We start from the raw sequence: 12,500 nt of genomic DNA, 5'->3' as shown, positions 1-12,500 counted from the left end.
GGCCTGGGACGCCGTAGCGGGCGGTCGGGTCGACCGTGTAGGCCGAGTGGGCGGGCTGGGCCGGGTACGAGGTCGAGTGGAACGCGCCTGGGTCCGACTCGAACGTCTGCTGGCGCGAGTAGTGGGGCGCGTGGGGGTTGCGCGACGGGTAGGCCATGGCGGACGGCGAGTCGAGTGCGCTAGGGCGAGGCGGTGGTCGAACGGCAGGGGTTGATCGGCGGAGGAAGAAAGGAGGAGGGGGTGGAGGAGCCTCGAGCGCGCGAGGCGGGTCGCGAGGGGATGGTGCGAGGGTGCGAGGGCGTGTCGTAGGGTGTGCCGGGTCGCAGTAGGTGGCTGCAGTGCAGGCTCGAGGAGGTGTGAGCGAGGGGCGACGAGGACGAAGGCGCGAAGGGCGAGACAGGCGAGAGGGGTCCAGGGCGGCGGGAAATGGGCGAGGGAGGGTGGGAGCGAGTCGGGGCGCACCTGGGTGGAGACGGTACGGTCCAACGAGGGCACTCTAACGAGACAGGCCCTGCAGCCAGGCAGGGAGGGAGCGGGTCGAGGGAGAACCAAGGTGATCGGAAGTGAGCGCGTCCACAACGCGTCCTTGCCTCCCTTGTACTGCCGCCAGGCGCTACGAGGGCCCCTCCAGCACCATCCAGCTCGTCCTGCCGCACCCTACCCGCCTCGACAGCCCCGCCCGAGGTGCCCCCAGCTCGTCGCTCCCCTCCCACCCTGTCCGAGCCCTCGTCGACAGGCCAACCATCAGGTCCAGATCCATCCCTAGTGCGCTCACTCTCGCCTTTGACGGTGCAGCCCCGTACTGACCCTCTCGCACCAGCAGTCCGCCCGCCCGCCGAGATGATGAGCGTCCACGCTCTCGCCCACCTGCGCCCCTTCCCACCCTCGTTCCCCTCGCTCGCGTGCGACTCGGCGACCCTCGTCGACACCGACGTCCCTGTCACCTGCCCCGAGCCCCGCGCCCACTGGCTCTCGTGGGCGTCCACCTCGACCTCGCCTCCTCCCGTCATCGCCTGCTCGCCCTTCATCCCCGACAACCTCGTCGAGCACCTCATGCGCAACAAGCGCGACTCGGCCATCACGACCAAGTACCTCGCCGGCACCGCCATCACCAACGGCGAGGCCGCCCTCCACTCGTTCGTCACGGCCCTCGTCCCCGCCGCCGCGTGCGCCGACTATGCCTGGCACGGCGGCCACTCGGCCGTCGAGCTCGGCGCGACGCGCGACGGTCGCCGCAAGCGCGCTCGCCGCATCGTCCTGTCGACCGCGCTCCACCAGGACTTTGAGGACGGCCAGGTCGCCGAGACGTTCTTTGCCGTCGCGCGCGCGCCCATCTCGGGCCAGGACCTGTACGTCGACGGCAGCTTTTCGATCCCGACCGTCGCGCAAAAAGCCGACGACCTGCAGCGCGCCGCGTACGACTTCCGGCTCAAGCGCCACGCCGTCCGCCACCTCGTCTCGTCGGGCGCGCTCCCGTCGCTCGGCTCGCTGTCGCACCCGCCGTGGTCGAGCGCGCAGGCGACGACGCTGCTCAAGCGGCACCTGTCGAGCTCGCCGTCGGTCCCGCCGTCTGCGGCCGTGCGGGACCGCTGCCTCGTCCTCGAGTCGGGCACGGTCCTCTCGCTCGACATGCTCGTCGCCGCCTACATCGCTTCCCTCTCGAACGAGCTCTCGGCGCTCGAGGCCCTGTGCGTGGTCGACGAGGGTGGCTACGCCTACACGTTCTCGCCGCCGGCCATCTTTGCGCGCCGCCTGCCCGCCGACCTGAGCACGCTCCTGGTCCTGTGCGCCCTGCGCGAGATCGTCCTCGCCGCGCACGCTCCCGGACCTCGCGCCGCACTCCCCGCGATGCGCCTGTTCGCCCTCGGGACGCACCTCGCCGCGCTCGCTGCGCTCCTCCCCCTCGCGCGCGCCGTCCTCCCGCCGCACGTCGTCGTCCTCTCGCGCGACAACCTGTTCCCCGCCGAGCGCGGCGGCACGCTCGCCTTCCCGCCCGAGTGCGACGGCGCGACACTCGTCGTGCACAACAACTCGGACGCGTTCGGGCAGAACATCGAGAGCGAGGCGGCGGGAGGGAGCCTCGACGGCGTGCTTGGCGCGTGGACGGACGCGAGCCGGAGCCTGAGGCGGGACCGCGAGGACCTGCTCGACTTTGTCGGGTGAGGTGGACGGGCGGGCGAGGTCGACCCGGGCGCGGGCGCACGGCGTCGAGGAGGGAGAGTTGAGTCGCACGGACCGACTCGCCGAAACAGCCGCTTTCCTTTGTCCCCTTGAGCCTCGGCCCGTCGCAGCGAGTATCGAAAGGACAATCGAGAGTCGCCAGGCGCAGTGCGAGCCGACTTGAGCGCTGTGTGGCCGCGAGAATTGCTGAGACGCGCAGGTCGCGTCGCGTCCACCAGCTCCGTCCTCGCCTCGCTCCTCACCTACGCCGCGAGCACACCTGTAGCGCACGATGCAGCGCGGCTCGAACGGCGGTGCGCTCACCTCGCGCCCGGTCAACACGCTCGGCGCGTCCTCGCTCGCCGGCCCGTCGTCCGAGGTCCACCTCTCCTCGTCGCGCTCGACCAAGTACCCGAACCGGCTCAACCTGTACGAGCGGCCGCCGCTTGACGAGCTCACGCTCGAGCAGTTCGAGGTGTGGGCCATCGACCGGCTCAGGCGTGCGTCCCAAGCTCTCCCTGTCCCCTCCTCTCTCCTCGTCTCGAGATGAGCCGTCTCGCCTCCCACCTCCCACGCCCCGCTGACCCTACACTCGCCCACAGTCCTCGCCGACATCGAGTCGGCTCAAGCGCGCAACCGCCCGTTCAAGGACGTGCGCGAGCTGGTCGAGAAGCGCGCCGCCGAGCACCTCCCGCTCCACGCCGAGACGAGCGCGCGCACGATCAACCTCGACGCCGAGCGCAAGAAGGACCAGTACTCGCACTTTATCCTCCGCCTCGCGTTCTGCAGGTCGTGCGTCTCCTCTCGCTCCCTCCTCGTCGCCCTGCCGCCCGCCGTTCACTGACCTGCCACGAGCGCGCGCGTACAGAGAAGAGCTGCGGCAACGGTTCCTCAAGGCGGAGAAGGAGCTGTTCCACATTCGGTGGGACACGGACGATCCCGCCGAGCGAAGGAGGTTCGTCGACAGCCTCAACTTTGGGTGGGAGGTGGTGCGTCCCTCTTCCTTTCCCTGTCGTCGCGCCGCCCTCGCCCCGTCCCGAGCCAACTCTTCCTCCCCCACGCAACAGGTGACGGCGGCAGAGAAGCAGGAGCTGTACGGCGAGTTGATGGCGGCGTCGGGCCTCAAGTCGGACGCCATGATCGCCGAGTCGTTCTTCAAGGTGCGCCCTCCTTTTCCTCGTCGTCGAGCGCACTGCCTGAGCCGTCCTGACGCTCGCGCACACAGGTCGAGTGGACCAAGGTGACGGACCTCGTCGCGCAACGCAAGGTGTTGTTGCGAGGCGGCAAGGCGTACGTCCCGTCGTCGCAGGAGTACTCGCTCGTCGCCGCCGAGTTTGCGTCTCGACTAGCACGAGGGCTCGAGGTGCGTCCCTCTCTCGTCCTCTCCTCGACGCTGTACCGCGTCCTGACGATGCTCGCTCGCAGCTCACGGCCAAGGCGCTCCCTCGACTTGACGAGGACACTCGCCTCGTCCCGATCCTGTCGCACCTGTCGATGGGCTTCATGGCGGGCATCACGTCCGACTACTCGTTCATCTCGACGGCCGACGGCGAGGCCATCACGGCCGAGATGGTGCCCGAGCTCGCCAACCAGAGCTTCCCGCTGTGCATGCGCAACATGCAGGACACGCTCAAGGGCAGCAAGCACCTCAAGCACGAGGGCCGGCAGCAGTACAGCCTCTTCCTCAAAGTGCGCCCCCTCGTTCTCTTTCCCTCTCTCGTCAAGAGCGCGACCCTGACGACGCCGTCGTCGTCGTCCTCGCAGGGAATCGGTCTCTCGGTCGAGGAGTCGATCGCGTTCTGGCGCAAGTCGTTCTCGTCCATCACCGACGACAAGTTCAACAAGGAGTACCGCTACAACATCCGCCACAACTATGGCCTTGAGGGCTCGCGCAAGAACTACACGCCCAAATCGTGCGTCCGAACGCTCGCACCTCTTCCTCGTCCCGCCCTCCTTTTCGGGGAACGCTCGAGGCCATCCTGACCTCTCTCTCCCTCGCGTGCAGCTGCACGGCCATCATCACGGGCCCGACACCTGGACCCGGTCAAGCTCACGGCTGCCCGTTCCGCCACCACTCGGAGCAAGCCCTCACGTCGCTCCTCCACTCGACCCTCGGCGGCACGCTCGCCAACGCCGACCTCAAGGAGATCCTCGCCGCGACCCAGTCGGGCCACTACCACGTCGCGTGCACGCGCGTGTTCGAGCTGCAGCACGCCAAGCTGCCCGGCGGCGCGAGCGTGCCCAAGGGCGAAGGGCTCGGCGGCGGCGACTCGGTCGACCACCCGAACCGGTACTTTGACGCGTCGCGCAAGGCGATCCGCGAGGCCAAGGACAAGGTCAAGACGGAGGACGGCGCCGAGGGAGGAGGAGCGGGCGCAGGTGCCGCCGAGGACGAGGAGAAGAAGCCGGCTTCGCAGGCGCGCAGGCCGGCGCAGCCGACCATCCAGCAGAAGAAGCGCGAGGCGACGGCGGCTGCGATGGACATTGACGGCTGAGCGTCGGGCCGCTCTCGTCGTCGGCCCTTGGTCTCCTTTTTCCCTCCTCGCCCTTGTGCTCGTATCCCTCTCTCCCTGTGTCCCTCGTCCCTCGTTGTCTGTATTCACACTCGCCTTACCTCGACGTCATTCTCGGTCTCTCTTCTCGCGACGAGAGGAAGCACGAGGAGAGCAAGACCCAGTCCTCGCCGCTCGCTCGGACCGCTCGCTCGGATCGCTCGTTTTCGTGCTCTCGAGAAAGCGCAGAAAGAGTGGGGCGAGCGCAAGTGGTTTCGCAAAGGGAGAACTGTGGCTAGAGCTACTATCAATCGCTGATCATCGCCCGCAGGCTGACAGAGATAGCGACGCTCAGCTGGCTGCTCTCCGCCTCCTCTAAATGCCGGGACCTTGTGTGACGCCGCCGCACGACGAGCGTGGACGACGAGAAGGTACCGGGATAAGGATGGGTGGCGGTCGGGAGAAGAACGAGAGGTCTAACGAGACGGATCTAGTGAGAGAAGCATGAGCAGAACAGGGTGCGGCGCTCTCTCGAGAGAGCGCCGCGCCGGGAGGAGCGAGACCGAGAGAGAGAGCGAAGGACGAACAGAGGATGTGGCACGCTCGCGTGGCGGTCTCGTCGTCGCTGTGTTGCAAGCGGCGGGACCGCCTCGAGGGTCGAAGCGCGAACGAGGTCCGGCTCGAGCGAGTCGCGATGCCGAGGTCGGTGTTGGCTCCGGTTTGACCCCTCACCCGAATCGGACGCCGCTGCGCACCATGGTGGAGAGGTCCTGGGGAAGGGCTTCGACGGAGCCGAGGCGAGGAAGAGGGGCAAGGTCGAGGGGCGGGTCGAGTCGAGCTGAGAGACGGGAGGCGAGCAGGATATGTGGTGTGTGACGACAACAGGGTGGTGGAACAGTAGAAGGCGGAAGAGCGGGTCGTCAAAGAGGCGAGTCGTCGCGACCGCCTCTCTGCGAGTGTCGATGAATCTGCGAGCGCGACGGATCGAGGGTCAGGCTGCGCCGCTCCACCACGGGAGAGAGGAAGGTGGACGCACCAAAGCTAGCCACCTCGCTGCCTCGCCTGGGCCTGGCTCCCTGCCGACCTCCCTGTCGGCCTGCTCCTCGAGCAGCGCAGCCCGCCGCAGCCGCTCCTCGGCCTTGTGCAACAGGCTCGGCGAGGTCGAGGCGATGGACCGCAGCAGCTCGTCGAACTCGTCACCTGCGCATGGAGAAAAAGTCAGGACCGGGTGCATGCGGGCGGCGAGAGGGGAAAAGGTTCACGGACCAGGTTGAACGTTCTCGCCGTGGCTGCTGAGCCTGGCGCGCTTTGCTGCGCGACCACCGCGATACCGAGACGTGCCGTCGTCGTCCGAGGAAGAGGTGTCGAACGAGGAGGAGGGTGCAGGTGCGGCGTGCGAGTGCGAGGCGGGCTGGGCGACGAGGAGGGCGAGGAGGCCGTACAGGGTGTTGAGCGAGATCGAGTCGTGGTACGGCTGGTTGTCGAGGTAGCTGGAGTCGAGTAGAGCAAGAGTATGAGCCGACGAGTGAGGGAGAGAGAGAGAGGAGAGTGGACGCACGACTCGAGCTCGTCGAGGGCAAACTCGGCGCGACCGGCGGCGACGAGGGCAAGGATGTACTCGTTGAACTTGCTGACGCGGTCGAGGACGCCCTCCTGGTTGAACCGAAGCCACTCTGCGCGCTGCCCGGCCCTCCACTGCGCCTCGTCGTCGTCGTCGACGAGGCCGTCGGCGCCGGGGGAGCCTCGGGCGGCTGCTCCTTCTCGCGCCCGGTCGATGATGGCGGCGCCGAGGCTCCACAGGACGCTCAGGTGGACCTCGCGGCACTGGGCGAGGGCGCGCCATGCCCTCACGGTGCGCGTATGGGTCGCGGGCGAGGGCGCGAGCGAGACGAGGTGGACGACGAGGTTGTACAGGCGCGTGATGTGGGCGTTGCGGTTCGACGCGAGGGGCAGGAGCGACACGGGGATGTGCTCCCTCGTGCGCGGGCCAGGCGGCAGCCGCACGACCGGGTTGTGCAGAGCTGAAGGCGAGAGCGCCATGGATGGAGAGAGAGCGAGAGAGCGAGGAGAGCTGGCACGGGCGACTCGGCTCGCGGCGTCGCTCGTTCGGACAAGTTCTGCGGCTGTACAGCTCACTAAGACCACTCTCGTGAGCCTGTGCGCCGTCGCAAAGCCAGGCGAGTTGACGGCCGCGCGTGAGCGAGCCCCGAAAGCGACGCTCAGGCCGGCCGACTTGGCTCGCCTCTTCCTCGCGCGAGCTCTCCTGCCTCTCCGTGTGCCGCGTCGCCAAAGGCGCACAGAGAAACGCAAAGCTCGAGTTGGTATCATCGGTCACCTGTACAAGCGCCCCCAGTCGTCCTCAAGCGGTCCAGCCCTCGAAGCTCCCAAGCGCGCTCCTCCCACCTCGCTCCCTCGCCCGCTCCTCTCTCGCCGAGGCGAGACGCGCCCTCACTGGGTCGCCTCCCTGCGCCTGCCCTGTCCGCCGCGCGTGCGCCGCCCCTGCGTCGGCGACCCCTCGCCCTTGGTGCGCTTGGCGCCGCCAGCGTTCGACGACCCGGCGCCGCCGCCGCCGCCGCCGGTCGTCGGTGGCTCGGCCCAGCCGGCCGATGCGGTCGACGCCGAGGCTGCAGCCGACGCCGAGCGCGTCCACGGCTTGTCGTGCGGGTGCGCGGCGATCTGGGCAAAGCTGCGCGGGCTGACGGGGCTCGTCCCCTTGGTCGTCGGCGCCTGCTGCTGCTGCTGCTGCTGCTGGGCCTTGGACGACGACGTCGCACCCGGGATGGCCACCGGCGCCGACGAGGGCGAGGTAGCCCAGCCGTGCTGCTGCGACGCCGGCGTCGAGTGCAGCGCGAGGCCGAGGCCGGCGCTCGGCTGCGCGTGGTACGCCTGCGCCTGGCCGACCGCTGCGCTCGACGAGCGGCGACGATGCGCGCCGCCGCCGCCGCCGCCGATCGAGCCGTACCCGAGCCCTGGCGGCGAGAGCCCGAGCGCCGACTCGGCGCCGCTGCTGCCCTTGCGCGGCGACACGCTCCTGCCGGCGGCCGCAAAGCTGCCGAACGGCGGCGAGCAGCCCGCACCGAGCGGCGGCGTCGCGAGGCCGGCGAACGAGTGCGTCGGCGACTCGGACCAGAGCGAGTAGTCGCTCGCGCCCGTCGCCGCCGTGCTCGTGCTCGTGTTGGTGAGCGACAGGCTCGAGAGGCACGTCTCGGCGAGCGACACGGTCGAGCTGCGGCGGCGCTGGGCGTGCACGGCGGCGGGCACGAGCTGCGGGCTGCGGTGCTGCGCCTGGGGCCCGACGCCGAGCTCGTCGACGGCGAGCGCGTCGCCCGTGCCGCCGGCGCCGCCGCGGGAGGCGCGGCGGGCGAGGACCGGGGGCGTCGGCTCAAACTCGACCCTTGTCAGGCTGGTGGCGGCCGTGCGCGCGCTGAACGTCGACGTGCCGAGCGCGGCGCGGGCGATCGACCGGACGCGCTCGACCGAGTGCGCCTTCTTGCAGAACCGGCGCCAGTCACGCGTCGGCGGCAGGCACGGGTCGAGCGCGCGCACCGGGTGGTGCTTCGTGTCCTCCTTGGGCTCCTTGGCCGTCGCGCGCGGCGGCGGCGACGAGGGCAGCGGTGGGCTGCTCGGGCCGGCGGCGAGTTGGGCGCGTGCGAGTGGGCGCCGACGCGGGCGGGACGGCGGCGAGGTACTCGGCCGGGCGTGAGGGGCGCGAGCTCGGGCGTGTGCTGCGGCAGGACCGAGACGAGGATGTGGCGCAGCGAGGCGCAGGCGGCGATGGACGGCGCGAGCGTGAGCTGCGGGCGGCAGAGGGTGCGTCAGGCCTGCTTCTCCTGGAGGATAGAGAGACGTGTAGAGACGCACGAGGTTGCGGAACGGGCTGTCGAACAGGATCTGGAGGCGCTGCAGGTGCGGCGCACCGTCGAGGACGCGCTTGAGGCCGTCCGAGTCGAGGCTGAACAGGTCGAGCTCGAGGACGCGCCATTCCCTCGTCTTGTCGCCGTCCTGCTGCAGCTGCTGGAGCTCGTCGCGCTCGACAAGGGCGTCGATGGCCTTTGCGCCGAGCGGGCGCGGCTCGACGACGGGCTCGATCGGGTACCGCGCGAGGTGGTGCGACCCGGGGACGAGCGCGCACGGGTGCGGCCTGCGCGTGACGCTGAGCGTGTGGAGCGACGAACCGTCGAGGCCGAGGATGGCCGGGAGCGACGAGAGGTGGTCGACGACCCACGACTTGTGCGGCTGGTGCTCCGAGTAGACGAGGCGCAGGGTGTGGAGCGACGACGGCAGCGGCGCGAGCTTCTGCCAGCACGTGCGCGAGAACCGACCTGCGAGGACACGAGAGACAAAAGAGTCAGGGCAACGCCGGCGTCACACGTCCACGAGGAGACGGCCCGAGCGCTATGGCTCGAGCGGTCCCGCCGAGAGAGGGAGAAACTGCGGCTCACCCTCGACGCAGTCGAGCTCGAGGACCTCGAGCGCCTCGCACCCATCAAACAGGGCCTGGAGCCCTTGCTCGCTCAGCTTGGTGCCGCCCATGTCGCGCACGACGAGGCGCTTGAGGCCCCTCGCGCCGGCGCCGACCTCGGCGACGAGCGCGTCGTCGACAAAGAGCGTGCGCGCGAGCTCGAGCGTCTCGAGGGCCGGGAACGACGGGAGGGCGGCGGCGAGGCTGCGCGCACCGGCGGCCGACAGGTGCGACACGGCGAGGCGGACGAGCGTGTGCGGGAGGGCCGAGAGGTGCGGCGCGTCCCACCGCAGCGGTGCGCCGCCGCCGCCGCCGCCGCTCGCGTGGCCGTGCGCGTAGCCGTGACCGTTGCCGCCGAGGCCGAGGGCCATGAAGGACGGCGGCGACGACGGGCTCGTGGCCGCGAGCTGCTGCGGGCTGCCCGGTGCCGCGCCCGAGAGGCCGTGGTGGTGGTGGTCGGCGAGGGTGGTGCCGGCGAACGGGGACGGGACGAGGTCGAGCTTGAAGGCGGTGAGCGACTTGCACGCCTGGCCGAGGGCGAGGCAGAGGGCGTCGGGCGGGAGGCGGTACGACGACCAGGTGAAGGCCGTGAGGTTGCTCAGGCGCGACACGAGGAGGAAGAAGGCCGTGTCGTCGAGGGGCGGGACGGGCACGTCGTCGTGGTCGTGCTGCTCGTCGTCGCTGTCGCCGTCGCCGTTGGCGCGGTCGGCGGGCGGGCTGTAGTCGGCGGGGACGGCGGGCGCAGCGACGGTGCAGTGGCGGACGTCGAGGGCCCAGTCGGTTGAGCGGGCGACCTTGTCGAGGAGGGACGGGACGGCGGGAGCGGCGGTGACGACGGACGCGGGAGGAGGGGGAGGGACGGCGGCGGGGCCTCGTGGTGAGTTGGCGGGTGCTTGGTCGGGGAGGGCCTGGGCGTCGTAGAGGAGGGTGTCGTCGTCTGGGAGGTGGAGGTGGTGTGCGCACACGCGGCGTGCTGCGCGGGTGGTGGCCCTTGAGACGAGCTCGAGTCGGGAGGCTGTGGGGGGGTCGACGAGGATGGCGGCGTGGAGGATGCGGTCGACGAGGTGGGGCGGGAGGGATAGGAGGTTAGGCGGGTCGCTCATGGTGGCAGCGGTGCACCAAGGTCGACAGCGGGCGAGAGAGACGAGGCAAGAGATGAGAACCAGCTGCGCTTCTTTGTGGGGACCGACGCACCGTCGCCCTTCTCCTCGTCCACCTGCTCCCACGCCAGCCTTTGTTCTCCAACACTCGCACGCCCTCGCTCTCCTCTCCCATCCACCACCACCGCCGGCCCCCTCACTCGAACCTCCCCATGGTGAGTCGCCGCTCACTCAGCCCTCCTCGTCTCGGCACTTCCTCGCCCCCTGCCGCCACCTTTGGCCCCTGCCCTGTGCTCTACCCTCTATCAGACGCCGCCCCGAAGCAGCCCCTGCCGCCAGAAGCCAGCGAGCTGACCTCCTCCTCGCCCCCCTCTCCTCCCCTCGCCGCCGCCGCCGTCGTCCCACCCCGCCCGCAGGTCTGCGCCAAGTGCGAGAAGAAGCTCGCCAAAGCCGGCGTGTCCCAGATGGCCGCCACCTCGGTGTGGGACAAGCCGGGCACGAGCGCAGCCGGCGGTCGCAAGGTCGGCGAGAACAAGCTCCTCTCGAGCAAGGCCCGCTACTCGCCCTACGCACCTGCCGCCGCCGGCGCTGCGGGCGACAAGAAAGGCAAGGGCAAGGCGACCGGTGCGACCGACCTGGCGGGCGGGAGCGGCGGCGCCGTCGCGAGGTGCGAGGTGTGCCGCAGCGTGACCGCGAGGCCCGGCGCAAAGTACTGCCAAGGTGCGCCCCAGCCTCTCGTTCCTCTCTTCTCTCGTACGGCACTGACCCTTCCCCTTCCCGTGCAGGTTGTGCTTACAAGAAGGGTGCGCCTCGCCTCTTTCCGTCTCTCCACACCTCGCCTGACTGACCTCTCCTTTCCTCGGCCACAGGAGCGTGCGCCATGTGCGGCAAGCAGATCCTCGACACGAGCGGGTACAAGATGTCGTCGAAATAGAGCCGAACCCTCGAACCGAGCCGTGTCCTCGCAACTCTCGACCCTCGCGGTCCCTCCTCGCATCGCCTGCCCGTAGTCCCTCTCCTTCTCCTGTTGCAACACGCTAGTCTTTCCACCTCTGTCCGAGTCAGAGAGCTCTGCAATCACGTCGCGCTCGGCAGCTCTCGCTCGCTCTCTTTGCTCGCTCGCGGTCCCTCGCGCAGCCGGCACGCTCGTAGAAAAGTCGCCTTGCACGGCTCGTCTACAGTCCTCCAGGCCGGCTCGTCTTGATCTGGAACGAGGCTGTGCGACGAGCAGGACGACACCCTCGTCAGTCCGGAGAACGATCGAGGGCCGAAAGAGAGGGAAGGTCCGGCCGACGCACCTTGAGGGAGGCCGGCCGACTCGCCCGTCACGGTCGCGTGCACGCCGAGGTTGGACAAGGCGCCGCGAATGATTCCGCTCGGGAAGGCGAGGACCTGTCGGCGGCGAGGTAGGAGGAGGGCGCGACGAGGTCGGGTCAGTCTCGTCGGGTGTCGAGGGACGGGGGGCGAGAGGGAGGAGAGAAGCGCCAGGACGCACCGCCTTGACCCATCGTGCCGTCTCGCGCTCCTCGTCCTTACCCTCGGGCGCACTGAGCGCCCTCAAGCTGCGCAGGCTCTGGTCGAGGAGGACGTAGACGCCGCGGTGGTTGGTGCGCAGGTTGTCGACCTGCTTGTCATACAGCGCGGTCCACACGTCCTTGCACACAAACTTGACGACCTCGAGCGTCTCGGGCGACGAAGGGCCGGCGCCGGAAAGCGACGGCAGAGGGGTGTGCGAGGGCGTGCCGGACGCGGACGAGGGGTGCGACGCGGCGGGGGTCGTCTGGGCGAGCGAGGGGAAGCGCGGTCGGTCGCGAGCGAGGCTGCGGGCGGACACAGATGTCAGTGCTGCGCGTGTCAAGCGGGCGGGAGGAACGGGCGACGCACCGTTCTGCTGTGGCCCACCCAACGCGGAACCCGAGGTCGTCGAGCCTCGAAAACACGGCCTCGTCCGCCTCGGCCTCGCGCGCAAGCCCTTCGCCGGCCGCACCCACCTGCACGTCTCGACCGGCCGCCGGCTCTGCCACTGCGCCTGCCGATGGTGTACCTGCGAGACCGAGCGCCTCGAGCTCCTCCTCGACGGCGCGGTGGTCCCTCGCCCTGCGAGTGCGCGCCGCGGCGGCCGACTCGCGCAGTGCGCGGACCATGTCGTCTGCGAGGAGCTCTACGAGGCGGGCGTCGACGGTGTGCTGGGGCGGGTCGGCGAGGTGGACGAGGTGGGGCGAGATGAGGTTGGACGAGGAGGCCGACGCCGGGTGGCCGGTGCTCGAGATGAGGGCGTGCAAAGGG

General features: G+C 69.9%; 6 protein-coding genes across 6 annotated transcripts; 3 read left to right on the top strand and 3 right to left on the bottom strand.

Moving 5' to 3' along the window:
* Positions 1 to 840: 840 nt before the first annotated feature.
* On the top strand, positions 841 to 2,163 carry RHOBADRAFT_45638 (uncharacterized protein; the record flags this gene model as incomplete). The annotated part of the gene is made up of 1 exon (XM_018414642.1): positions 841 to 2,163. The coding sequence occupies one exon, from the start codon at positions 841 to 843 to the stop codon at positions 2,161 to 2,163; it is 1,323 nt and encodes a 440-aa protein (XP_018269728.1).
* A 287-nt stretch (positions 2,164 to 2,450) lies between these two features.
* On the top strand, positions 2,451 to 4,655 carry RHOBADRAFT_54870 (uncharacterized protein; the record flags this gene model as incomplete). Its single annotated transcript, XM_018417541.1, has 8 exons — positions 2,451 to 2,660; positions 2,763 to 2,952; positions 3,029 to 3,149; positions 3,228 to 3,320; positions 3,386 to 3,523; positions 3,586 to 3,849; positions 3,925 to 4,073; positions 4,166 to 4,655. Coding segments are annotated over 8 exons (1,655 nt in total), but the record flags the coding sequence as incomplete, so codon positions are not given.
* An 858-nt stretch (positions 4,656 to 5,513) lies between these two features.
* Positions 5,514 to 6,692, bottom strand: RHOBADRAFT_54869 (uncharacterized protein; the record flags this gene model as incomplete). Its single annotated transcript, XM_018417540.1, has 4 exons — positions 5,514 to 5,620; positions 5,689 to 5,852; positions 5,919 to 6,142; positions 6,211 to 6,692. The coding sequence occupies 4 exons, from the start codon at positions 6,690 to 6,692 to the stop codon at positions 5,573 to 5,575; spliced, it is 918 nt and encodes a 305-aa protein (XP_018269726.1). The 3' UTR covers positions 5,514 to 5,572.
* A 408-nt stretch (positions 6,693 to 7,100) lies between these two features.
* Positions 7,101 to 10,239, bottom strand: RHOBADRAFT_54868 (uncharacterized protein; the record flags this gene model as incomplete). Its single annotated transcript, XM_018417539.1, has 4 exons — positions 9,095 to 10,239; positions 8,514 to 8,974; positions 8,342 to 8,446; positions 7,101 to 8,228 (listed from the first exon to the last, which is right to left on the bottom strand). Exons 1-4 carry the CDS (start codon positions 10,215 to 10,217, stop codon positions 7,101 to 7,103), a joined length of 2,817 nt encoding a protein of 938 aa, XP_018269725.1. The 5' UTR covers positions 10,218 to 10,239.
* A 187-nt stretch (positions 10,240 to 10,426) lies between these two features.
* Positions 10,427 to 11,148, top strand: RHOBADRAFT_16921 (uncharacterized protein; the record flags this gene model as incomplete). Its single annotated transcript, XM_018412344.1, has 3 exons — positions 10,427 to 10,934; positions 11,000 to 11,017; positions 11,084 to 11,148. 3 exons carry the CDS (start codon positions 10,427 to 10,429, stop codon positions 11,146 to 11,148), a joined length of 591 nt encoding a protein of 196 aa, XP_018269724.1.
* Positions 11,149 to 11,357: 209 nt separating this feature from the next.
* On the bottom strand, positions 11,358 to 12,447 carry RHOBADRAFT_38274 (uncharacterized protein). The gene is made up of 4 exons (XM_018413510.1): positions 12,099 to 12,447; positions 11,710 to 12,034; positions 11,513 to 11,606; positions 11,358 to 11,430 (listed from the first exon to the last, which is right to left on the bottom strand). Exons 1-4 carry the CDS (start codon positions 12,356 to 12,358, stop codon positions 11,390 to 11,392), a joined length of 720 nt encoding a protein of 239 aa, XP_018269723.1. The 5' UTR covers positions 12,359 to 12,447; the 3' UTR covers positions 11,358 to 11,389.
* Positions 12,448 to 12,500: the final 53 nt, after the last annotated feature.

The sequence above is a fragment of the Rhodotorula graminis genome, assembly GCF_001329695.1.
Source record: "Rhodotorula graminis WP1 unplaced genomic scaffold RHOBAscaffold_10, whole genome shotgun sequence".
Taxonomy (NCBI): domain Eukaryota; kingdom Fungi; phylum Basidiomycota; class Microbotryomycetes; order Sporidiobolales; family Sporidiobolaceae; genus Rhodotorula; species Rhodotorula graminis.
Note: the sequence above shows the minus strand (reverse complement) of the source record. Positions and strands in the feature narration are given on the sequence as shown.